Source organism: Eptesicus fuscus, chromosome 25 (assembly GCF_027574615.1).
Source record: "Eptesicus fuscus isolate TK198812 chromosome 25, DD_ASM_mEF_20220401, whole genome shotgun sequence".
NCBI lineage: Eukaryota > Metazoa > Chordata > Mammalia > Chiroptera > Vespertilionidae > Eptesicus > Eptesicus fuscus.
In genome coordinates, this window is record NC_072497.1 from 10,035,372 (window position 1) to 10,061,985 (window position 26,614).

The 26,614-nt window shown below is 61.6% G+C and overlaps 1 protein-coding gene across 1 annotated transcript in view; it reads right to left on the minus strand.

Moving 5' to 3' along the window:
• NTRK3 (neurotrophic receptor tyrosine kinase 3) overlaps nucleotides 1-26,268 on the minus strand; it is a 223,917-nt gene extending 197,649 nt beyond the window's left edge. Inside the window, exons 1-2 of the mRNA XM_054713393.1 lie at nucleotides 26,047-26,268; nucleotides 25,669-25,931 (exon numbers count right to left, since the gene is read on the minus strand). Of these exons, the coding sequence (XP_054569368.1) occupies nucleotides 25,669-25,916 (248 nt within the window). The 5' untranslated portion in view covers nucleotides 25,917-25,931; nucleotides 26,047-26,268. The remainder of the gene's footprint in view (nucleotides 1-25,668; nucleotides 25,932-26,046) is intronic.
• Between the last annotated feature and the right edge of the window lie 346 nt (nucleotides 26,269-26,614).

The window sequence follows — 26,614 nt, forward strand, 5'->3', positions numbered from 1 at the left end:
GACTCTCCCTCATCACTGATGTTTCTATCTCTCTCCCCCTCTCCCTTCCTCTCTGAATCAACAAAAATATGTCTTTAAAGAAACTGCCAGCAATGAGCGGCTACAGGTGGCAGTTCCAATCCAGGCTCCGCTGCTTCGTAGCTGTGTGACGCTGGGCAGGCACTTAGCTTTTCTGGGCCTCAGATCTGAGAAGGGGGAGAGCGGGGCCCGTGTGTCACTGAGGATGCGATGTGATCAGAGATGGGAAGCGGCCCAACCCTGCAGGGCGATGAGGAATGCTGGCTGCAGGGAGGCCCGGAGCCCACCCACCCCTTGGGCCACCCCGCCCTTGGACCACCCATTTCTACTCACGGCCACACACGCAGCTGCCGGCTCCCTCCCAGCTGGAGCCGAACGAGCCAGAGGGGATCGGGCCCTGGGCTCCCTGCTCCCACCCGACAATCCGAGACGACGCATGCGTAGGAAACGATCACGCCGAGGACTCCAGACACCCACCTGTCGGGGATCTGAGCCCTCGATGCAACCGGGAACGCCTGGGGGACCTGCAGGAACCCGGCTCCTGGGCCAGCCCCAGACCCAGGGTCACACTCACCGGACGGGCGCTTCTCACAGGCCCTCCTGGTGCGCAGCCAGGGCCGGGGGCCGCGTCCAACCTTTTCGTTTTACAAATGAGCAAACTATTGCTGATGGACTTAATGCTGATGAAGCTCAGTGACTCTTTCCCCAGTTGTAAGTAACACAGGCTCCTCGTGGGAAGTTCGGAAAAATGCAAAGATCTCAAGAAAATTAAAGCCACTCGTCATCGCGGCTCGCGAGAGCCACCCTGGGCGCGGGGGGCGTGTCCTCCGGCTTCATTCGGGCAGAGAGCGCGCGGCGGGTGCACAAGCCGTCCTCGCTCCCCTTCCTTATATTTCATCTTAAGTGTCTTCTGTTGTCATTACAAATTCATAAGAGAAAATCAATAAAGATGAAAAACCTGGGAGGCTTTAAACACAGTAAATACACACGGTAAAGAGCTGGTGACCTCCCAGGGCAAGGCCGGGACCCAGGTGGCCGATCCTGGAGCCGCTCACTCCCTCACCCAGGAGCTCGCCAGGCCCCCGACATTCACATCGGACGGGAGTCCAGGGCCGGATGAGGCGGTGCCGAGGCAGCCCCGGGGAGGGGTGAACGGGGAGGCGGGGTGGGAGAAGGTGGCGGTGGGGGTCTTGTTCCATGGCTAAGACGGCAACCCGGGGAGCCAGATTACAAACAAACATAAACTAATGCCGCAGCTGTCAAGACCGATTAGGCCGCACAATAGAAAAATTACAGGGCCGTTTGGGCCCGACAATATAAGATTAATTTATCAATACGGCTTACGTGACACTGGAGAGATAACACCCTGAGTCAGGGCTTCGCACAGGCTTCTTTGCAACGGGCAGGCTGCCTCAGAGCAGGAGCCGGAGAGCAGGCTCCCGGCCGGCACGTGGGCAGACGGAACGGAGGGCCGTGGGCGAGGCGGCTGGAGCGCGGGTCTGACTCGGGCTCCGTCACAGGCACAGGCACGACTCCTCGGGCCCACCTCTAACAGCGACAGGCACCCCACATCCCCCGTGTGGCCGGCACACAGTAGGTGCTCACACCCCACAGGCCCCTGAAGCAGGTGCCACGATGATGCCCGTTTACAGCGGGCAGATGGCAGCCCTAGGATGCAACCCACGCAGCTCCACAGCCCACGAGGCTGCCGTTCAGGAGCTGCATCTTGTGCGTGCGGTTCACGGCACACAAGCACACGCCACTTTGCACAGAACTCACTGTCACGCTGCCATGAAATGTCCCGTGACGCCCACTTCACGGGGGACCAAGGCAGGAACCAAGCTCGCCGACCTGCCCGCGATGCTCAGGCTGCCCGGCTGTTGGCTGGGCCACATAAACCGCATCGTGAACCACACGTGGCACCTTAATGCGCACTGACTGCTTCCTGGATGGACCGGTCCTGGATGGTCCTAATCCACAGCCCAAGTGCCCACTTCCGTGCGCCGGGAGCCGGGAGCAGTGCCCGAGGAGCTTCCCAGCCGCTCGGAAAGCCAAGCGCCGCAGGAACCGCAGACAGGACGCCGAGGCCCAGGGACACGGAGGCCTCGCTGGCGTCCCCCAGGTGGGCAGCAGCCCAGAGAGCTACCAGATCGCCGCGGGGCCCACGGAATCCTTGGGGACGCCGGGCTGCCTCGCACCCGCACCGCAGCCTTCAGCTCCCACAGGCCGGGGGCAAGGGGGAGGACGGGAGGCGGGGGCTGGCAGGAGGTGGCGGGCAGGGCTGGGCTGGAGGCAGCCGGGCCTCGCGGAAGGCAGATGGAGCAGCTGCGGCTGGAGCCCTCCCAGCACACGGCCCAGAGCAGACAGTGACCTTCCCGCAGCACAGAGTGACTGTCCTCAGCCAGCTGGCCAGGGCACGCGGCACATGAAGGCCACCCAGGAGGCCTCAGCGCCCGTGCTGCCCAGGGTGAGAGGCAGGGTGTGGGGGCAGCTAGTCCCAGCTGGGCCCTCCCGCGTCACCGCGCCCTGCCACCCGGAGCCCTGCCCGGCCACGTGCTCGAGGCAGAGGGCTGCTCCAGGGACAGAGGGCACAGGCGGGCGCAGCAAGCGGGTGCCCGGCGCCGTGTAAGGAGGCAGCGTCACGGCTCACTGCTCCGTGCCTGGGACAAGGACCCAGCCGCCCGGGTGCCCACCCCCTCCCGTGAGGCAGGCAGAGGAGCAGCATCAGCCGCTCGGGCCCTGGGGGCGGTGCCTGGGCCGTGCCCGGCAGGAGCTGCTGGCACCGAGTCCGCGCTGATGTGAAGTAGCGCTGCCGTGATTAATGGGCGGAGGGAGGAGACAGGAAGTTAGGGCCGGGGTGAAGGATGGAGACAGGCAGTACCCCTCGGGCGGAGGACCCGGGGGACGAGCGACGGCGTGTCAGCGGAGGCGGACCTGGGCGCAGGACGGGGCACCCTGTCTACTCCGGGGAGCGGGGGTTCACAGGGCACGGCAGCACCCACAGAGCTGGCAGGGCCCGGGGCACCCTCCCAGGGTGAAGCCCATGGAACTGATCGACGTGAACAGGGAAGTTCCTGCGGCGGCGCGTCAACGTCACAGCAGACATGACCTGCTCCCCGCCACCGCACGGCCTTCCTGCCACCTGGCCGCCACGGCCCTCCTCCCGCCGCGGGGCCCAGGCGGGCTGCTCGGAAGCTGGGACACGCCGAGATGACACCGCCGCTGACCTTGAGGGGTCGCCGCCTCCCGAGGAGGCCCCTGAGGACTGATCCTGGCACCACGAAGGCAGCGGAGGCATGCGGGAGCCCCCACTCCCCAGCCCCGGCGGGGTCACAGGAGGGGCTGGGAGTGGAACCAGCCCTGGGGGGCAGAGCTGCAGCCTTCGCTTCCAAACGCGGACTATTTTAATATCGTTTGCTTTTCCCCTATAATTACCTCCACTTCATTCTCTTCGTATTCAGTGAAGTTGCTTTTGTGTTGGGTTGGGTTTTGTGTGTGTTTTTCCATTTAAATGCCAACGAGAAAGAGGGAGTCTTTCACAGGGTGCGTGCAGGGGAGAGGGTGAGGCTAGGGAAACGCACAGGGAAGGAACCTCGAGATGAAGCGGAAGGGGACCCCCCCCCCGAAGGAACCCCAATGAATTCTGCACCCACGGGGTCTCCTCCAATCTGGGTCTGACAGGGGCACAAGCAGACGCGGCTTTGCTTCCGGGAGGGGAGCCGGGCTGCACCCTCTGCCTGGTCCTACAGAGACCGGCAGTCAGGCCCCTCCCCTCGGCCTCCCTCCCAGCCCCCAGGATGCTCAGGTGTCTGCAGGGGAACCTGGGCCTACTCAGAGAAGGCGGCCCCAGCAAGCACAAATGAATGAAGTGTGAGAACAGGAGTCAATGGGGGGACGGGGAGAGGGAAGGCAGGAGCTGGGCCAGGGCAGGGCATGGGAAGGCCCGCCCCTCCTGGCATCTCTGCTGTCAGTCAGCCACAGTCCCATCAGAAAGCAGGGCCAGGTTATCAGGAGCAGACGGCACCGCCCACTTCCCCTCTTCCCACAGCCGGACGTTTCCCAGGTCCTGAGCCCCCAGGAAATGCAGGGACCCCTGAGGGCTGGTACACAGCACCCCTAGAAGCTGGGGGGGGGGTGTCCCTGGGAGGCTGGAGGAACGGCCAGAACAGGGCACGATGCCTTCCTGGGGCCAGATGAGCGGTGGTCAGTGGTCACTTGCCGCCCTGACATGCACACCCCAAGCTTCCCCCTGTGGCCTGAGCCCCTCGGACCCCAGACACCAGACAGGTGGCCCGTGCCAAGGGCTGCTGTGGCAGCCAAGGACGATTCCAGGAAGTGGCCCAGACGTCGAGAGAGCGCTGGACTGGGAGGCAAAGGCGCGGGTGTGGGTCTGGTCCACGCTGGCTCCAGGCGAGCCCTCCTGCCTTGGGCCTCGTTTCCTCGCCTGCTGACCAGGCCGTCCCCAGGTCCCCAGCACCCAGCTCTGAGACTTCGAGCCCCAAAACAGCACAGCCCACACCCCTGTCCCGCCCTCCCCCACCCTGAGCCCTCAGCACGCCACTCCTGTCGCTCTGCCAGCTGCAGAGGCTGCCGGCCACCCAGCGCCCCGAGCACCCTCAGGGGAGATCCTGGGAGGTGCCAGCTGCTGCTGTGGGCGGAGGGGCACAGACCCCAGCGGTCCAGGAGGCGGCCCTAGGATGCCGGGGGGCTGGGACTGGGGTGCACTAGGTGAACCCACACGTTCTGCTGCATGCTTGCGCGGAGCACCGTCGGCCCCAGCAGGTGTGGCACCGATGACTCCAGCCTGACCCCGGCCGGCGGGCCAAGGCTCCCAGAGGCTGTGGGGTGCCCCAGGGTCCTCCCGACCAGGGATGTTCAGACCGTTCCCGGCCCTCAGCCCCCACCCCCCCTCCCCCCGAATCAAGACCAGGGAGGGAGCCCTGGCCTGTGCCTGACGCAGACCTCCACGCGCCCCATCCCTGCCCGGGCCACGCTCATGTCAGCAGAGGACCTGGGTCTATTCCACCGCCCATAAAAGCAGCAACAATCGCCACGGAACCAGAGAGCCCTCAGCGTGCGCCGAGCATCATGCTGCGAACCCCTCTCCACAGCCCTCGTCTGAAGTACCATTAACCTGTTTCACAGGTGAAGACACGGAGGCTCGGAGGGGTCTTTCCCTGTCACTAACCCGCCTGGAGTTCACCTCTTCCCCGCCCTCCTCTCTCAGAGAGCGGATCCTCTTCCTCCCGTCGGTCAGCCCCCAGCATCGTGCGAGCGCAAGGCGGGGCCCAGGCGCCAGTCTCTCTCTTCCAACGCCAGGGCCCTGTTTCCCCCGGCCCCTGCCTCCTGCGGGCTCCCTGCCCCTGAGCACGTGCAGGGCTCCCGCGTCCTTACAAAACGCGCGCTGGCTTCCCAGCAGCCTGCACCTGCTGCCCTGGGTGCCAAGCCCTCGAAGGATGCTCTGTGTTCGCTCTTCACTGGCCTGTTGCTCCCCCACGCGTCCACCCACCCTCTCCCTCGGCCGTGCACTTGGCTGACCACTCCCTCGTCCTGGAGGCTGCGTCCCCTGGCGGGAGCGCTGGCATCCTCCCCGCCCGCTCGCTCCCGCTCTGGCCTCTCTCCCGCCTCCTGCCTCCACGTGGACACGCCAGGTTCTCCTGGCCCCCAGCCCTTCCTCCTGTCCGCTCACCTCTGGGCACGTAACTCCCAAACCTCCAGCTCGTGCTGATGCCCAAGGCCAGCCTGGAACTCCAGCCCCGGCCAGACGGACACTCCCGGATGTCCAAGCCAAACCAACCCCGATGTGAGGCCAGTCCACCCCCTCCTCCCCTCCACCCCCACCCCCGGATCTACCCAATCTCCTGCGATCACCCCCTCTCCCAGGCTCCTCGCTGGAAGCGCCTCCCAGACTCCCTGGGTGCCCCTCGGCCCTAACCCTGCCAGCGTGACCTCCGTGCCATTTCCCTGTCCCGTGACCCACCCCTGCCCTCCTCCTCACTCTGACCTTCATCCCTCCGTCCGGAGACGATGCTGCCCACCCTACGTGTCTACGATCCATCTCCGACGGCCGCCAGCTCAGCCAGCAGGTCACCCCACTGCCCCGGCCTGGGGCCCTGGGACGTGAAGAAAACACCCCATCCCGAGAGCTCAGGCAACTGCACGCCCTCACCCCACTTCCTCTCGTCCAGGGTGCCCACCCCATGTCTTCGCTGACTCCCCCAGGAGGCCCACAGCACAGGCCCCAGCCCCCTGCACCCCGCAGTGAGCACACACACGACGCCCTGTCTCGTCCTCACCTGCGGCCCTGAAAGATGCGGGAGGGGCCGCGTCCTCGGGCTGGTGCCCTGACCGCCGCGGGCAGCGGGACCGGAGCCTGTCCAGAGCCCTCCTGGCGGCACCGAGACCTCAGCGGCGCTGTGCCTTGTGCTCCGACCCCAGAACCACCCACGACAGACGCAGGGCACCTACACAGTGTGGGTCCCCAGCGCACCGGGCTCAGTGACTTGTCCATCCTCCCCTTTGCTATTTCTAGCTCTTCCTTCACAACATCCTTATGACTTTTAAAGGCCAGAGGAGGCTCCTTTAGGGAAAGCTGTCTCCCAAACCTTCAGAGGCTCCAAACCGAGAAAGTCCAGAGGCCTCAGCCCAGCACGAAGGCCTCCCCTCCCAAAGCCGTGCCCAGGCCGCCTGCCCCAGGGCCCTGCCCCTGCCCTCCAGGCGCGGGCAGCCAGCACTTGCTCACCCGCCAGGCATTCTGTCCTCGCTGCACCTCCAGCCTGAAGTGCCCCTTCGCCTCCCCATGCAGACCTGTGCTTCAAGGGGCCCCCATCTGCCTCGTCCCCAGCTTCCCTAAGCCCACCCCACCCCTCTGCACCTGTCCTGCACCTGCTGGGCTCGGATGGACAGCCCTGGCTTGGCCTGGCTCGAATCAACAATCAGAATGTTGGTACCAAGTGAACCGGTTAATAATGCGGATACCGGTTAAAACTGCGGATTGACCATTTATCAGTTAAAAATTTGGATACCAGTTAAAAATGCGGATTGGCCCTAACTGGTTAGGCTCAGTGGATAGAGCGTTGGCCTGCGGACTCAAGGGTCCCGAGTTCGATTCTGGTCAGGGGCATGTGCCTTGGTTGAGGGCACATATAATGCAGGGAGCAGCTGATAGATGTTTCTTTCTCATCGATGTTTCTAACTCTCTATCCCTCTCCCTTCCTCTCTGTAAAACATCAATAAAATGTGTTTAAGTATATATATATATATATATATATATATATATATATATATGTTTTTTAATGCAGATTGACCATTTACTGATTAATAATACAGATTTTGTAATCAAAGAAAACACGATAATTTCAAGAGAAAGATCAAAAGTGCTTTATTCAAAGTAATGTCCATCGCTAGCTACACATTTCCCCCATCTTTCAGGTAATTTGTGGATACTGTCCCAATAGAACTTTTATTGTTTTGAGGCAGACCATTCAGAGACCCAATTTTCCACTTCTTCGTACGTTTTGAAGTGCTGCTCAGAAAGTGCGTGTGCCATCGATCAGAACAAGTGGTCATCTGAAGGAACAAGGTCTGGTGAATACGGCGGGTGGGTTAATACTTCCCAGGCAGGATCTTTTAACGTGTCTTTAACTGGTGTTGAAGTGTGTGATGGTGCACCATCATGAAGCAAAATTACTTTGCCCTGTCTTCTGGTCCATTCTGGTTAATTCACTATCAAAGCGTGGTTCAAATGGATTCTTTGTTATTGGTACCGATCAGTATTAACCATTTCACCTGGTTTTAGAAGCTCATAATACACCACACCTTCCTGATCCCACCAAACGCAGAGCATTGTCTTCTTTCCGAAGTGATTTGGCCTTGCAGTCTATGTTGATGGTTGACCTGGATGAACTCATGATTCTGTGCATTTGGGATTCTCAAAATAAATCCACTTTTCATCGCCAGTCACAATTGTATGCCAAAAAGACTTTCTTTTGTGCCGTTGAAGCAATATTTTAGTGATGACTTTTCTGTTTTCCATTTGTCTTTCGTTTAGTTGATGTGGCACCCATTTTCCTTCCTTTAAAATCGTTCCCATTGCTTATAAATGATTGGAAATTGTTTGCTGAGCAACGTTTAATCTAGTTGTTTTTGAGTTTGACATGCATCTTCATTCAATAATGCTTGTAACTGTTGGTCTTCAAACTTTTTCTGTTGACCTGGACGTTCTTTGTCTTTCACATCGAAATCATCACTTTTAAAGCGTTTAAACCAGCGTTCACAAGGATCTTGAGATGGAGCATGTTCACCATAAGCTTCCCGAAGTATACGATACCTTTCAGCAGCACTTTTCTTCAAAATAATGAATTAAAACTTCCCGCAAACGCTCTTTTTTTGGCATGAAATTCGACATTTTTAAGCGTAAAAGTATCTATGATGTTAACACCTTCAGCAAATTTGACATAGGAAGTTTTGAAGCTTGTTGTTAATACAACAAAATAGCATCCATATCAAATCGCATATATATCAACATAAGTGTAACCCCATCTAGTGAAAAGGATCCGCATCATTAACCGGGACACCTGGTAAACGGCACCCTGAGCACCCAGCAGCAGGCCTTCCGTGAGTGGCCTGTGGCATTTGGGCAACCGGCCCTCCATCACTCAGAGAACCGGCTTCCAGCGCGCGGACCCCTCTGCTAAGTGACTCGTGATGTGCGGGAAATTGACCCAGAGCAGCAGGTGAGCGGCGGGGGCATGTGGGAGACATGGCCCCAGAGACCCACTGAGGACAAGCTCACCCCAGAGCCAGTCAGCCATGTTTCAGAGACACCCCAAGACGGCCCCGCCCGAGAGCGGGAGAAGCCGGGGTCACTCACCCCAGAGAGCTTTTGTGGGGCGGCGTCACTACAAGCACCCGGGAAAACCCCGCCCAGCCCGGCCCCCCGTCCTGCGGTTAGGACCCGCTCCCAGGCCACCCCACAGCTCTGGGGGCGCAGGTGAAGGCAAGCCAGGCTGCCCCCACCTCTCCCGCCCCTGCCCTTCCCCCAACCCAGAGCCAAAGTTTGACTAAAGCTCAGTGTCTCTGTTCTATAAATCTCTGCGTTTTAATGATGGCTTCAAGGCTGAGGGGAGAGAGGACCATTAAACTCGCTGAATAAGTTAATGGGGCAGAGAGAATCTATCTCGGAGCCGCCCCAGGCTATTTTCCTCTGGAGCCAAAGCCTGAATAAGCAAAAAGAAAAAATTAAAGCCCAGAGCGCCCCGCCGATAAATAACCCCGCGTAATCTCCCCGCGCCCGCCCGGGACCTCGTCGGCGGTGTCACACACAGATCCCGGGACACTCGGCACAGAGCTGCCTGCAGCGGCGGCCGGCCCTGCCCCTGCCCCTGCCCCGCGCCTTCCCTCCCAGCGAGGCAGAGCCCCCTAGACGTCAGGTGAGAAGCTGGGTCCCACAAACCTTAGCACAGGAAACAGGCATCCCCATAGGAAGACCCCAAGACCCGCCAACCCCCCAACTGTGGAGACCCCCCCAGAATGCCTCGCTGGCCCCTGCTGTCAGCTGCCCACACGCCTGGGGCTCCCTCCCCCTGCACAAACGGACGACAGAGCTGCAGCGTGGGGTTGCTCTGGCCTGGACAACGCTGCCTCTTCAGAAATCTCTCACCTCACCTCCCCTCTTTCTCCTCCTCCTCCTCCTCCTCCCCCTCCTTCCTGCCCCCTGCACCCCGCTCCCCTGGGCCCATTTCCCTGCTTCTCCAGGGAGATCCGGGGCCTCCTCGGGACAAAACCGGGCCGCGGCTCTCGGGGCCGGGAACGCACAGCCACTCCACAGGCAGAGCTCCTGTTGGTAAAGGCTGAGTCCCACCAGACACGGCGTTTACTCTGTAATATTTAACGTGGTAATTAAATCTCTGAGTAAACACATCCATTTCTGCAGGTGGCCCTCCTGAGTCAGAGGTGCTTTCTGCCGCCCTGCACCTCGGCCCTGCAGGTGGGGCCAGGCCTCCCTCGGGGGCCGCGGACACCAGGCCAGGCAGCCTGGACTTCCGGCCGAGGGGTGGTGGACACACCCCAGTCCCGTCTGTGCCCTCTGGGCCCCGGCTCCTGACCGTCAACACGCGCTCCCCACCGCGTGTTCATTCATCCGCGTGTTGGACTTAGCCAGGCCGGGGCCGAGCACCGGGAAGACAAGAGCAGCAGGACTGAGCCCCGAGCCTCAACCAGACTCGCAGCGAACTCAGGAGGCGGCAGCTGCTGGGCCTGGGCCCCCCCACCGCCCCCCGCCGGCTTCCGGGGCAGCATGAACCCCTTCTGCTCCCCAAAGGTCCTCCTGCTGCCGGCTTCCTTCCTGCTGCCCCTTCGCCCCGAGCAGGGCAGCCGCCGGACCAGCCCAAACTGCCCCCACCCTGGTAACAAGACCAGGAAGTAACCCTTGTGAGCCCTAAACTCTCCCCCTCGAAACCAAAGCACCGGAACCGACCAGAACCTGAAGGTCGGAAGCTTCCAGAACGAACGGTCCGTCGCCCAGCGAGGTCTGGTGCTGAAACCCCGACAATCTCGCCAGGAGCCCGGGATGGGGACCCAGACTGGAGCCCGGCCTCCCGTCGCCTTGCCGGTCGCCCTCGCAGTAAAAGCTTCTTTCTTTTCTCCAGCCCGGCCCTGGCCCTGGCTTCCGTGCATGTGGGGCCGGGAGCCCTGTGCGTGCTGGGTAGCAGCAGCCTCCCTCGCGTCCGCCCCCGATGTGTCCTCGGGGACCTGCTCCGAGGCCCCACCTGGGGGGGTGTCTCCCAGGGAGCCCACCAGCCCGGTGCACCCAGCACTGCAGATTAAACGGGATCATCTCCTGCTTGAAGGGAAAGCCTTCCGGCCTCCTAGTTCCCCGGGACTGAAGTCCAAGCCCTTCCCACGACCTCTCACCTCTCAACCTCGCCGCCTTGCACACCCCACTCCACCCCCCAACTCTCCCACCGCCCGCTCCGCAGAGGTGCTGTGTTGCTGGAAACCTCTACCTCCATCTCCCCAACCGAAGCTCCGCCTCCTCCTCACTGTCAGCGGACAGCTGGCCTGGTACCTCCTCCCAGTCCCCCCCCCCGCCCCCTGCCCCCCCCCCCGGCCCCAGCCCAGCCCCACATGGAGCAGCCCCACCTCCAGCCAGTCTCCCTGTCGCCCACTCGGCTTCCTCCCTTCACGGGGCTGAGTGAGTCACAGAACGCTGACGGTCCCCACCCACGGAGGCCCGGCCTGGAACGTCACCGTCTCTGCATCATGACATCCCCACATGCAGGAACAGCGCCTGTGTGCATCTCCGTCCGCACCCCCATCTGGCTCTGGGGGGCAGGTCCAGGCCGGCCAGGCTGAGCAGCGCACCCTCGTGCTCAGCACAGCCCCAGGACGTGGAGGAATAAGGGGGCGCGCTGGTCTGGGGCCTCCCTGCACCGTGTCTGAGCACTCCGCGAGCAGGGGGAGCTGTGGATCCGGGCTGCTGTCTGGCATTCGTCTGTCTGTCTGTCCGCGGCACACCACACGGGATGCAGCCCAGAGCCCTGAGCGGGGCCGCATGACCAGGGCGGATGGAGAAGCTGGAGAGAGCAGCCCAGCCAGGCCAGAGAGCACCTGCCCAGGCCCTGCCTGACCCCTGCTGGGAGCACCACCTGCCACCTGCCCTGATGTCACGGTGTCAGAGAGAACAGGGGCCCAGGGGACCGGGGATGTCCTTGGGCTGGGGACACAGAGGTGCCCTGAGAAGCCAGCGCCTGCTCTCCTGCCTGCTCAGCCCGGCCTGGGCAAGACACAGCGTCACAGTGGAAACCCCGAGGGCTTTGAGTCAGCCAGTCCCAGCTCGGCCACCTCCCACGGTGACCTTGAGCAAGTGGCACGGCCCGTGCCTCTCCGTTTCCTCCTCTGCAGGCCCGTTTCTGCAGCGGAGGCCTGTGTGTGGGCCTACCTCACCCAGGCGCATCCAAACCCGGCCTGGCGTGCCCACGGGTGCTACCACTTTGGCAAAAGGCCTGGGTGCGTTTTATAAGGTTCGTTATAAGTGCATGCCACCGCCCACAGGCCAGCCAAGCAGTATGCCAGGGCACCCACGGCTGGAGGCACTCAAGCTGAAAGAAGGTGAGCTCTGACGGATTTCCGCGCGTGTCTGCCCTGGGAAAGTCAGAGACAGACTCCAATTTCAGCCGACGTGCAAACTGTTTTGTCTTCTGAGTCCTATGAGCTTAACTGTTCCTCCCCACCCTCACCCCAAACACTCCTATGTCGACGTCCTAAGCCAGTTCGTGCGCATGTGACTGTACTGGAGGCAGGTCCTCACCGGTGAGAGGCAGTGAAGTCAGCAGGGTGGCCCTGGCCAACAAGACTGGCGACCTGGTAAGCGGACGAGGACACAGACGCACACAGAGGAATGCCCATGTGAGGAGGGCAGGAGACCCTGTCCACAGCCAAGGCGAGCGGAAGTCAGCCTTGCTCAACCTTGACCTTGGACTTCCAGCCTCCAGAACTGACAGGGACCCACATCTGCTGTGTAGGCCACCGCGTCTGCGGCTTTTTGTGACGGCAGCCCCCGGCCACCTAACACGACGATTGAACGTTGTTTTTATTCTTTAAATTGCAAATCTGAAGGGTGTGATCATCTTTTTATTGCTTAAGGCTAACGTTTCATTTTCGTGGCGAAAAACAAAGGGTTCTATATGAACGCCCTCTTTCCCCATCACCTGGCATGAACGCACAGTTCCATTTTGTCATAAGCTGGGATCTCGCAGCAAAAGACCACAGATAAAGCCCGGAGCTGCTTCCTGATGGCCTCCGCCTCCCTCCCCGGGGCGATCATGAAATTGCTTTGTATCCAGACCGTGATTTTATCTTTTTACTATATATCTGTGTCCATAAACAATGCATTATATTTGTCATTGTGTTTTTTAAACTACACATATAATATGTCATTCTGAAACTTGCTTTTCCTTTATCAGCACCATGTTTTCAAAATACAGCCGTGTTACTACACAGACAACAAGTTACATCGAAACGGCCGCACACCCTCCTACCGACGCACCCGGTTCCGTCCCTCTCTCCCCCGATGGTGTGAGCTCGTCCCAGGCGCCTGTGCACATTGCAACGGGCGTGGGGCGTGGGCCGTGGGCGCTGGAGCCGGCCTGGGTCTGAGCCCGAACCGTGCCCTTGCACTGTGGCCTGGGGCAAGCCCTTCTATCATTTGGACTCAATTTCCTTGCCTGTGAAGTGAGAGCCGCCCTTCCTCTCCTATGACCCCATTAAATGAGACGCTACATCAACTTCCTGGACCATAGTGAGGGCTCAACCAACAGCAGCCGCTGTTACTCTGCGCTCCGGAGACTGGGAAGCTAGAACGATCATGACACCTGGGTCTGGACGACAAAGAGCCCCTCATAGAGACGGGGCTGGAAGGACGGGCAGGGCCCAGGTGAGCAGAGAGAGGGCCAGGGGGCTTCTGGCAGGGGAACCGAAGGACTAAAGGTGCAAGTTCTTAGGCAGAATTTTCAAGGGAGGCAGTCAGGTGAGGCTTCTTGCCTCATACTTCAAAACAGAAAATTTGTAAAAATAAAAAAAAAGACTAAAGGTGGAAGCCTGGCAGGTACAGCTCGGTGGTTGAGCATCCACCTAGAACCAGGAGGTCACAGTTCCATTCCCGGTCAGGGTACATGCCTGGGTTGTGGACTCGATCCCCAGTAGGGGGTGTGCAGGAGGCAGCCGATCCATAATTCTCTCTCATCATTGATGCTTCTCTCTCTCTCCCCTCTCCCTTTCTCTCTCTGAAATCAGTTTTTTTTTAAAGCTTCCATTAGAAAAAGTTACAAAATAAATAAAATAAATCCTGCCCCTGCTTCTCTGGAGACGGCCTCAGCGGCAGGTCCTGTGCACAGGGCCCGCCACCCCAGCTTGACCGTGAGCTCCAGGAGGGAGCCCTGCCCTCCCTTTCTCAGCCTGGTGTCCCAGGATTCAGTGCGGTGCCGGCACCCGGCTGGCGCCCCGGGCGAGGATGGGAGGCCTGGCTGCTCCTCTCCAGCCCAGCCAGTGCCTCTGCTCCTCCTCCCAGCACTCCCGCTGCTGGGATGGGCCTTGCCAGGCAGGGAGGCGGGCGGCCAGACACCTGGCACCCACAGCCCAGGTCCAGATGCCGCTCCGCAGCCACAGTGGCTGAACGCCGCTCGCCAGGCCCGTTAGCTGTCTGCTCCGCGCTTGGAAGACGGTCCTTTGCAAAATGAAACACGGGGCCTCCCCTCCAGCACCTGCCCCAGGAACGGGAGCCAGACGTCCCCAAAGGACACGGGCCCTTCCCTGAGCAGGGAGAGCTCCGGCCACAGGCCACCTGCCCTGGAAGTCAGGCATGATTCCACCCTCCCCTTCCGGCCAGGGGCTGAGGGGCCCTGCCCCCTCCACTGTCCCTCCCTCGGAGCCCCTCAGGGAATACACTGCACCCTCCCTGCGCCCTGCCCCTCCCAGTCCGCATGCTATTTCCCACGTGGCATCTCAGCACCGCATTTGTTAAGATGACTGCCACTGGAGGGGTGGCAGGGACCCGGAAACCACCTCTGGAGCAAGGCTGGCCTAACACCGTCCTGGCCTGAGCCAGCGCATCTGCCGGGACTCCCCTGGTCTCAGGTGGGTAACGAAGAGGCTGCGTGAATGGGGAGTCAGAGACACCCCAACTGCAGCCTCAGGGCCACACCTCCACCGAGAGGGGCCCCTCTCTTCTCTGGGCTGCAGTTTCTGTGCCGGGAAGGCCGGAAGCTCTGCAGGCAGGTCTCACTATCCCCACTTCCCACGGACCCCCACACGCAACAAGCACAGTGAGCGAAGGCTGTGAAGTGAGGCTGGGCACCCGGGTCCAAGCTGGAGGAGCCCTCCCAGCCAACCAGCCAGCCAGCCCATTTCCCAGATAAACACACTGAGGTTCAGAGGTCCTGAGCCTCTTGGCTGAGGCCCCCCTGAGACATGAGGGACCAGAGCACCTCACAGAGAGCAGCTCCCAGGACGCACCACGGGTCTGGCTGTGGAAAGCGGGACTGGGTGGCTACAGCAAAGTCAGTCGCTTGCACATGTGCGTTCTGCAGTTACGGCCTCAGCCACTGGTCCAGGGGCCGCCATCAATCACACCAAGCCCTCAGGGAACCATCTCCAGCCACTAGCCTCTTAAGGGAAGAGAAATTTGATTGACAGATCCTCTGAAGCCAATATCCTCTGACACATTCAGTCTCATGTGCCCCAACAATACCCAGCAAAGCCCGCCAGCACCGCCCCACCGCCCCACCACCAGGTCTGCATGCACTGCTGTTCTCCATTCCGGCCACTGGGGGTCACTGCTGCCCCCAATGAACCAGAACCATAGAGTTTACTGGGGAGGAAAGTGAGCCCATCGGGCCAAGAGGATCCCACAAATGTCTCCCGTGCTGTGTCCTAACTTCATCCTTCTTCCAGAAAGAAACAGATGGCCAACCATGGAGCATCCATCACATTCCAGACACTTTCCACACTTCATGTCGTTCAATCCCTACAGCAGCATCTCCCAATGACAGCATGCTTTGCAGGTGAAGAAAGGGAGACCCAGAGAAACCAAGCAACTGACTCAACGTTCAGAAAAGCCAGCAAGGAGCAGGGCAAGCATTGGAACCCAAGTTTGATGCCAAATTCCATGGCTTTTTGCTCCGATGTAGCCTCCCTTGACATAGCAGCCTCCGTGCTATGGCTCTGGTTAAGTCAAGTTGGCTTGCAATGGCCTTCAGAGAGGCCGGCATCTGGGAAGAAACCACCTGCTGCTCTGACCAAAGGCCCAATCACAATGGGACAGGCCAAATAGCACCTCCCTCCCTGCAGAAGGCATGGTCTAGTGCCCTCTTGTGGCTGAGTACTGAACTGCAATGAATGGGCGTGGGAGGCTTAGGGGTGGATGGATGAGACTTAGAGGTGAGGGCTTCCCATTGGATTCCTAGACTCTGTCCCAGGGCTGGCCCTGCAGCCCCATCTGTAGCTGAGAGGCGTGGTCAGTGACAGCAGCCAGAAGGGAGTCAGCCAGTGCTGGTGACCGGGGTGACAACAGCAGCAGAACCACATGGACAACGTCTGTCAGGGGCGGGTGCTACCGAGTTATCCTGGACCGAAATGCCTGGCATCCAAACGCCGGGGCTGGAGAGTGGGGAAGGTGGGCAGCAGGCGGGCTCTGCCTGGGACACTCCCGCCTGGTACCCCAGCTGGGTCTCTCAGTGGAGCCATAACTATCGCCCTGTTCTTTCAGCTGACGCGTGTCTCTGCTTTGCCGCCTCTTTCAAATACACACCCTCTTGGTCCTTCTGTTGATCCCCTCAGCTCTGGCTCAGGTGCCAGCTCTCTTGGCATAACTGCCCCTAATCCATTCTTCAAGGACCCAGAAATGTCACTGCCCATCGCCTCTGAGAGACGCCCGAAATGGCCCTTGCCACTCTGGCCTCCGAGCACCCACACATGCCAGGCACCTCCCACAGCCTCACTGAACTCTCACAAGCACTCTGGGAGGTTGGACACAGCCCGCCTGACTATTCAGATGAGGAAACGGAGGCTCAGAGAAGCGACGTAACTTGCCTAAACTCACACAGGGGCGGAGCCAGGATTTAAACCGAAGGCTGTTTGGCCAAAGAAACCACTATTATTACCACGACACTGAGCGTGTGCGTTCTCATCAAAACCTTACATAAGCCTGTGTTATTATTTCTCCATTTTTCAGATGAGGAAGCTGGGGGACAAGAAAAGCAGCCGGTGCAGGGTCCCAGCGCATAAGAAGGACAGTTCTTTGTAGCAGTTGCCGCCAACAGGCAAGGTCATCCATGCAAATGACCTCTGGCTCAGCAGGAGGGGAATGTCAGCTGCGTCCCTGCAGTTAGGGTGCCTGTCACTGCCCTCAAAAAAGCATCGGAAATAGGTGGGTGGGGAAAGACTGACCACAGCCAACAGGGTCACGCCCGCAGCCCGGGGTCAGCAGCCATGGTCACCCTCAGGGCAGAATTGAGGGCCCCGCCCTCTAAGCTCAACGCCACCACAGAGGCAGCAGGTCCGGCCCCGAGGCTGATGACAGCGCTAGTGGAAGAGGCTCCTTCGAGAACCACTAGGGCACGGACCACGTCAACACCTGGAAGGCGGGAAAGAGCCGCAAGTACTCGCAGGAGGAAGCAGGCACGAGTAAACGGCCAGGCCGGGCTGCGAGCTGGCTTGCAGGCACTGCCATGCCCGTCACGTCAGAGGCATCTCTGGGAGCAGAGGCGGGGTCTGGGGAGGTTAGGACAGCACCCCACTCTCAGGTCTGGGAAATGCCAGGACCTGGTGTTTACCGAACAGCCACTCGGTACCTAGCCATCCCCACGCTTGGCATGGGGGACAGGGGACAGGAGAGGTGAGAGACGCCCCCACCCCGGGGCCAGGATATCAACATGGCCTGCGGCCGTTTGTAAAGCCCGCTTCTCCCAGGACACTGACCCCATAGTGCAACCATCGGCCAACGTCTCTGTGCCCCCAGCGGGTGACCGGCCCTCCTGGGCGGGGACTGTGCCCCAGTCATCCAACTCCATTGCCCCACGGCCACATCCTGATCCCTCCCGCGCTGCCAGACAGGAGGTGGGAAGAGAGCACCCAGGCTGCTTCCGTCCACCCCGGGGCACCCAGCCGCCGCCTAGGAGGCTCACACCCTGGGCTGCAGATGCTGAGGCCGGGCCCGCCGGGGAGAGCTCACCCTCCGCTCAGCTGGGCCCAGCAGAGGCTCTGAAAGCCGGGCCACCTGCACACACCTCACCAGGCTGGTGTGACACCCCAGCTCCAGCCGGGAAGCCAGCCGCTCTCATGCGCAGCGCTGCCCTCTGGTGGCCGCCAGGGGTCTGGACCGTCTTGGCAGGCAAGAAGCCAAGGCTTAGGGCTTGTGTATAAGACCTCAGAGGTGATGTGCACCCAACAGAAGAGCCGCACTTGTGCGTGCGCACAGCACGGTGTGCGGTGGAGGCAGCGGGTTAGCATTGCCAGTCGGATGGCTCTCCTCTGTCTCACTCTTAGCAGGAGGCTGAGCGCTCCTTCCCCGCCTCGCCTGGGGAGAACCCAAATCCCTCAGGGTTGGAGCAGAGGCGAGGGCAGGGGCGGGAGACCCACGCCCCCTGGGGAGCCAGGCCCCGGGTGCGGGTTTGCCTCCTGCCAGGAACTCCCTCCACCCCTCCTGGGCCTCGGGTCTCCCCTCCGTAAAACTGGGTTTGGCTCCAATTATTTCTGAGCCCCTTTCCAAATCTGATGATTTATACTTCCATGTCTTGATTTCCGTCCTACCTCAGAAACACTCCCAGACATCTAGAAATGGACATAAATAGCGAGCCCGGGCGCATGTCCCCACACTGATCTGACAGCGACCCTGTGGGCCAGACAGACCCCACCCCCAGAAGGGGAAACTGAGGCCAGGGAGGTTCTATGATATGGTTAGCCCACTCATCCAGCCAAGCAGCATCCAAACAGGGTGATCCCACAAATGCCTGCGCTGTTTGCTGGGTCCTCGCGCTCTCTCCACGGGGACAGCTCACTCCTCTGATGAGAGCTGGCAGCCTCCATGAGCGAGGGGTGGAGGGGTGGAGAGATGGGGCCGAGGGGAGGAAAAGCTGCTCAGTGGAGGAGGCAAGAAAAGGGCCTGGAGTATTATAATTGGTCCTTCGGCACTTCACACACCCCTCCTGCTCTGCACCCAGAGGCAGCCCCAGAACCCCAAACTCTCCCTGGAGAAGCACCCAGCCCTCTGCTCTCCTGTCCGCCTCTCCCTGCCATGGGCAGTCAGGGACACCATGATGCTGACTGCGCCTCGGCCTGAGTGGAGCTGGTCGGGACCCAGCGCCAGCCTCCTGCATCCCTGCCAGCCTCCCCTGGCACCTGGGCCCCTGTGGGCCTGCCCTGCCCTCCGAGGCCAGGATGCCACGGTTGGTCACGGAGGCCTGGGAAGAGGCTTGGCCGAGACAAGGCCTTGGGGGAGGCAACTGTCGGGAACAGGCCAGGAGGCGAGCCCAGAGCCTCCCCCACGGCCGGGAGCCCGGCTGTGACTGCTGGCCAGCACGGCTTGGCCAACACCATCCCATCATTATCGCATCTGCCTTCCCCTCCACCCCCAGCCAGGGCAGTTCTCACCTAGGGAACTGAATGTCATCAGCCTCCCGGACCTTCGTGCACACCCTTTTGATTTACTAAGACAGCATGGCGCTCGTGTATTTGTGAATGTGTGTGCATGTGTGTATACCACTCCGCATGACTATGCACGAGGCAATACAGCTGCACATTAAGCGTCAGACTGCTCTGCCATTCACTGGCTGCATGAAATAAGGCCAACTCCATCTCTGGACTCGGTGTCCCTGTCTGTAAAATGGGGCTAATAACAGTACTTCTCTCATAGGGTTGGTGGGACGCCATAACGAGGCATGACCACTGAAGTGCCTGGAACGGTGTCTGGAACAGAGCAAGTGCTCACAGAGGCTGGTCATTACTAGCCATCGTGCGCTGACGGCTTCCCCTTCGCGGCATGACACAGGGCCCTGACCTTCAGGGCACTGCTGGGAGGTGGGTGTTCCTACCCTCACCTTACAGATCAGGACCTGGGTCCAGAGGAGGAAGGGATGTGTCTAAAGCTCGGGAGGAGCTGCCGGGGAAACCGATGTCTGTCTGTCTGTCTGTCTGGGGAAGGAATCCTGAGTCTCCCACCACCCAGACCCCAGGAAACTTTGGACGGGACAACCCAGGTGGGGACAGAGTGGGGGTGGGGAGCAGAGGGGAGGCTAGAGAGAGAGGACGGGCGCCCAGCCCGCTCAGCCCGCAGACTCCAGCCCTGCATGTGAGCAGAGCTCCGCAGGGGCCCTCGCCGAGTGGATTTCTAATTGGCGTGGGCTGCCAGCCGCGCATAGTTGCTGCCTCTGGGGACCCTGGATTTGGAAACATCGTCCCAGAGGGAGACACGGTCGTGGGCGAGGCTCTGGCGTTGACAGAGAGCCCAGAACGGGCACCAGAGCAGAGTAGGAGAGGGCAGCGCCCAGCCCTGGGAAAGGAGGTCTTCTAGCTCGGGAGAGGGGGTGCGGGGGGGGGGCGGGGGCAGAAAAGCCCTGCCCCTCTCTGGGCCTCTCGTGGGGCCCCCATAGGTAGCAGGAGGGAGGCGGAACTGCAGAATCCCTCCAGCTCTGCATCCTGGCGAGCCCCCTGTTTGGGGTAGGCATTGTGGGGCTTCTCGGGGCTCCACTGGGCGCCGACCTGCCACCCCGGCCCCCCCAGAGCCCTCGCGCTTGCTGACCAATCCACGGAAGAGGGGCCACCACCAGCCCGGACCCTGCTATTCATGGGAACCAGGGTGGAGGTGGGGAAGGCTCAGGGGGCGGCCCATGACCTGCACTGATGGCTCGCTGGCCACCACCTCCACCCCGGCCACGCTGAGACCCAACAGCCAGACGCTAGCCGTCCCACAAGCCCTCGCAGCGGGCTCTTCCCAGGACGCTGCCCTCGGGAGAAAAGGACCCGTGGGTGACAGCATCCCCCTTCCGCACGAGCAGCAGGGTGTCCTGGCCAGAGAGAGGGTGGAGTGGACAGAACCAGAGAAGCCCTAAGAGAGGAGAAGCCCCGAACCCTTCTAGATCTTTCCGTCTGTGGCCACGCAACTCAAATTCCGGTCTTGGTTCTGTTTGGTAATCAGGAAAGTGGGACCGATAAGCCTGCCGACATACCTCCAGCAGCTGTCGCAAAAGTCATCTCAAGGACCGTAAGCGGGGAAGCAGGTGGGAACGAACGCTGGGTGGGCATGGGGATGACGAATCTGCTCCGCAGGGGCCCAAGCAGGATGCTGAGCAGAGGGACAGACGGGCTGTGAGAACTGGCCTGGCCCTCGGGACAAGGGGGCTTTGGGAACCCTGACTGGGCGCAGAGATCCGCTCTGCCACCCAGCCTGAGCCTCCTCACGTCACCTGCTCCCCCTCCCAACTGATGAACCTTCCTGGAAACAGAGCCAGGGGGAGCCCGGGCCTCCGCTGGCCTCTCCCATCGCCACCCACCGCCCTCTCGAGCTCAGACCTTCCCAGCACACCGCGGCACCGAGCTCCTGATTACGTATTCCTCAGCAATGAAACATTCATCTCGCAACCCCAAAGCACTCGTATTCATTAAATCATGTGCGTGTACATCTGCAGTCCACGCGTTACGTATTGAACATCCCCTCTTCTAGGCAGGGATGAGGTGAAATAGAAGTTCTGGCATTTTCTTCTCACGCCCAGCAACTGGCTGAGGCTCTGCAGACACCCAGCCCTGAGCTCAGGGTGAATGGGGAGCCGGGAAGCCGGGGTCCGGCCTCTGCCGAGAGGCTGCGGGCCTGGCGCACGCGCTGCGCGCAGCATTTGGTCTGGGCCGCTGACTCCACGGTGTGTGCCCTGATTCCCTAGAGGCAGGAAGGGGGACATGGCCATGGGGGTGCCCTCTGCCCTCCGCCTGGCGTCCGAGGGGTCAGCACCATCCTGAAGGGGTGGCCTTGCCGAGTCCTGGGGACATCCCGCGGGCCCTGGGAGGGCCTCTGTCCCCGATGGAAGGGACACTGCCCTGTGGCCTCAACCCATCGTTGAACTTACAGGCTCAGAAGGACTACTACCGTCTACTACTGTGGCTCACACAGGCGACGTGAGCGGAGCCAGGGGTGCTGGGTCCCACCCCTTTCCCGAATCCTACTCTGCCACCGTCCACTGGAGGCCCGAGGGGTCCCGGAACAACCATTCAACGGAGCACTGGAGCTGGGGGCAGGCAGCCGGAGATGCCACAGCACTGGCAGAGTGCCATCGCCGGGAGGGCCACCTCCCCGCCCTCCCCCCCTCCCCGAGCCAGCGGGGTGGGGCCGGTCCATCCCCACCGTCAGACAGAAGACGACAGCGACAGGGGCAGGAGGGCAGCGGGAGAGTGTGCCCGGGGACAGCATGAGGCCCCTCCCTCCTTCACAGCCACTCAGGCCAGGCGGGAGGGCAGCAGGCGCCTTGCAGGGCCCTGAGCGCCTCCCGGACTCCGGGGGTCAGGCTGGGTGGTTCTGCCTCAGGCTGTCACGTGCTCAGGCCCCTCCTGCTGCTGGGCTGAGCCCTGGGCCCTCAGGAGACTGACCTTGGCTTTCAGGGGCAAAGACTCTGGCTCCAGGGAGACCCCTCCAAGGCAGGCCTGGGGCCCACCCCAATCGGGCCTCCAGGCAACACCCCAGGGCCTCAGGAGCCCAAGCTCCCCAACTGCCATCCTGAAGGCCCTCTCTCCCTGGGCGCTATCCCCTCCCCCTCCCAAAGCTCTCCTCAAAGGCCCCTCCCACCTCAGCCTCCCTCCCTCAGGCCTGCCCCAATCCGGGGCTCCTGACTAAGGCCCCACAATGCCTTTGGGGCCTGGCCCACTCCCCTGTCTGCGCCCCAGCTCTCAGTGGGAACCGTCAAGGCTGGCTGTGCCCTAGATCCCTGGAGAGGCTGAGGGGCAAGGAGCCAGTGCTCCGAAGGACCCTCCACCCAACCAGGGGAGCAGCCAACACCAGGGACACTGGGGGGCAGCGGGGAGACCCAGCGGGTGACCACCAACACCAGCCAAGAGCCCATGCTCTCCACGAGCCCGGAAGCCAACCCCAAGAACACCAGCCCCGCGGTGCCATCTTCTCCCCGCTCTCCCTTCCAGCGGCCTAAGGATGCGCCATTCCCACCCAGCCCCGAGCCGGCCTGGCCCAAGACAGGGCCCAGACAGCCACCTCCCGGCCACCACCCTCCTGCCTCTGTGATGTCGGGACCTGGCTGGGCGCGGCTGCGCGGGGACCCTTCTAGGTAAGGTCACCGTGTGTCAGCTGCCCTGGCACAGGGACCGGCCTCCTCCACACAGAGAGGCCAGAAGGGGGGCGCTGGAGCCAATGGGCTCTGGGAGGGGCGGAGGTGTGACCCACACTCTGCCCTGATGCCTGGCAGCTGATTTCCTTCTGATACTCATGGGGGGGGGCCTGCCCACCAGAGGAGCCTCCAATGGGTACACAGGAGCCACAGCACACACCACCCGAGAGGAGGGACCATAGCCCCAAGACCAGGAGGGTGAAGCCTGGAGGGCACCCCCTGGTGACACGGCTGGGAGACCCCTGGCTCTTCACCTCTGGCAGCACCAGGCTCCTCTCCAGCGAGGCCCCTTCCCTGCCCAGAGGGCTCTCTCTGCCCTAATCCCCTCCTCCGGCTGCTTCCCAGGGCAGCTCCACAAGTGGGGTGCCGGCTTCAGGGCCTAGCACCCCCGGGGCTGTGTGCCTGGGAAAGTTACCTGGCCGCCCTGAGCCTCACTCCCGGGGCTGGAGCAGGGATGGTGACAGCTGTTCCAGGGTCTGCAAGCTCCCCTCCCTCTCCGTCCCGCCTCTGGGCCTGAGGCAGGGCCCTTCCCGACTTCAGTCAATACCAGCCACAGACATAACAGGGCACTGGGGAGGAGAGGGGTGAGGAAGGGGCCTCCGACCCACGACCTCTGACCTTCCCCCACCCGCCACTCTCGGAGCGCCTATGAGAATCCAGTTCCCAGGCTCTGAGGTGTCGGTGGGTTTGGGGAAAGGAGTCCTGACTTAGTGGCAGAGTCCCAGCCCTGAAACAAGGATGGGCAAACACACAGAGGGGCTTCCAATCCACTCCCGCTCCCGGCCCCCCCGATGCCCTCTGGGGTCCTCCTGTGGCTGCCCATCACCAACCTTCCCAGCATCCCCATCTCGGACCCTCTGCCTAGAAAGACCACACGAACTCTTCCTGCCAAACTGCGTCCCCAAGCCCCATTCTCAGAGGAGCGACAGCTCTATGTGGCTATAAGGAGCCTACGCGATGGTGGCCGCCCCTGCCGCCCACTGACTTCCCACAGATACACACGGGCCGGCCGCGGAGCAGAGAACAAGCCGGATGAGCTCCGGGCTCCCAGAGACCCCCTGGGCACCTGGGGCCTCTTGGCCCCCACAACCTCCTGGAAATCCCTAGGTTCAGCCCCTGAGCCCTGGGACCCGTTCCTGAGCTCCCCACCTCCACACACATACAACCCTGAGCGTGCACGCCCGACTCGGAGTTTCCAACCATCTCGCTCAGACCCTCCTGCATCCCTGGCATGCTGGAATGCCCTGGCCTGCAGGGTGGGAGAGGCAGAGTTTGGTCCCGTCTGCTTTTCCTGCCCTCCCCCACCCTTGCTGTTTATCATGTCCTCTCCTGCCAGCCCGGGCACTGACGGTGGTGAGGGGCTGAATGGCTCCGCCAAGATATGGGTCAGGCTTGTCTCCTGGGCTGAACACTCCCCTCGAATTGTTGGCTGTGAGAACGCTAGCAGAGACTCCATTAGCCGAGAGGGAGAGGGCCGGCGGGCTTGGGAGAGAGAGGACTGCAATTCCTCCTGGCTTCGCAGCCCCATCACGCTGGGGCTCAGGCACAGGGAGGGCTGGCGCCAGGGAGAGCAGCGCCAAAGGCAGATTAGTGCCCCCCCCCCTGCACCCAGTCCCCCAAATGCTTTCTCAGACTCCAGTGCGAACCGTTCCCAGCATCCCACCCACTTCACCAGTCCCCAAGGGGTGGGACCTTGGGAGGAGACAGGCAGAGCTCCATCCTGAACCATCCCCATCCTTGTCTGGTGGCAAGAAGGGAGGGGGTCACCTGGCCGAGGTCAGGGGAAGAAAAGATGGGCAGGCTCCCTGAACCCCAAGTTCTTTCTCCCTGCCCAGACTTCCGGCCGCTTCCCTGCCAAGGAAAAATAACCAGAAAAGAACAGGCCACCACAGGTCTCACTTATGGGGAAGAACCACACAAACACAGGTCAGAGTTCAATGTTCCAAATAAACAGATCTGCACGATCATATCAGAACCCCGGCTGCGAAACAGGCAATCCCTCCCTTCCCTTCACCATCCTGACTCTCAGTCCTGAGCTGTTCTCCACGCCAACAGGGGCGATCTGTGGGCGCCCAGATGCAGAGGAGGGGAAAGAGGGGAGGGGTCTGGGAAATGCCGAAAATGGGGTTGGGGAGGGCAGGCAGAAGGCAGGCAAGGGTGGGCGTCCATGCCGGCCTGGCCGTGTCCAAAGTCTCCCCCCACTCCCCCCACCACACACACACACACACACACACACACACACACACACACACAGCAGCCAGCTCTCAACTTGTTTACTTGTCAGCGTGCTGTGCTCTTTCCAAAAGGAAACAGTTAAACCTCTTGGCCGGATGGCCGGCCGTCCCTGTCACCTTCCCTTCAGGCTCAGCGCCGCTGTCCCTGCCTCCACCACCACCGCTACCGCTGCCAGGGACTCGAACCTCCTCTACTTTATTCTACTTGAGCGTGGCCAAACTGTTGCTATTTAGTGGGGGAAAGAACCCGATTGGCACCCTGGAAACCAGCCGCAGCGGGTGGGAGCGGGGGCGGGCTGCCCCCCCCCATCCTCCCTGGCGGGGGTCTGCTCCCGGAGAGGCGCACACGACCGCGGACCAGCCTGGACAGGGCCAGCCACCTGCGTACGCAGCCCGGAGCATCTCCGAGCCAGAGCGAGCCTGAAGCGCGCGGAGGGCGGCGAGCGCAGGGCGGCCCCAGCCCTGGGCGGCGGAGCTGGAGAGCGAGAGGGAGCCGCGGGGCGGGCAGTGGAGGCGGCCGGGAGCGGCGCCTGACTTACATGGAAGTGATGTTCCTTGAGATGTCCGTGATGTTGATGCTGGCGTTCCCAGTGCTGTTCCCCGAGTCCTGCCCTTCCAGAAGGGGGAAGAGGTTCCCATCGTCCGGCCGCCGGCAATTGATCTCCGTCTTGCTGCAGACACAATTCGCAGGGCACGCCAGCACGGAGCCCACATAGTCCAGCCAGACGCTGCCCAGCAAGAAAATCCGCCAGAAACTACACTTGGCTGGGCAGAGAGAGACATCCATCTCCGATCGCTGCTTCTAAAAGAGAGGAGGAGGAGAGGAGAGGGGGTTGGGGTGGGGGCAGTGGGGAGAGCTGGGTGGGGGGGTAGGAAACAAAGACAGCGAGGGAGGGGGAGGGGGAGGGGGCCTCTGCCTTTGAAACGCCGTGCGATCAGATGCAAAATCCTTCAGCGTCTGAAACCATCGCGCCGCTGCCGCTGCCGCTGCCGCTGCCGCCGCCGGGTGGGAGCCGCGGGGAGCGCCTAGTGGCTCGGTCTGCCTGGCATGGTGGCCGGCTGGGCGCTCGCGGCTCTCCGGGTCCGGGGGCTCGGGGAAGCGAGCCGCGCTCGCCGACTCCGAGACTTTGCAGGGTTGCAACAGACGGTGGGGAGGCAAAAAAGAAAAAAAGGAAACGGGGAAAAAATGGTGCTAAAGTCACCAAGTCCCACCTACTGGGCAGAATTAAAACGGACACACCTGCAAGATACACACACTCACACACGCACACACACAGCGCCCGGAGCCGGGGAAGGGGAAGGGAAGGAGGAGGGTGCGCGGAGCTGCCGCAGCCGCCGCGGAGGGTTCGCCGCGCCTGCAGAAATGTGCAAGTGCTCCGAGCCGACGAAACGCACGGGTTCTCGGAGCGTCTTCCTCGGCGCCCTCCCTCCCTCTCCCCTCCCTCCTCCCCTCCCCACTCGCGGCCTCCTCCCCCGCCCCCCGCC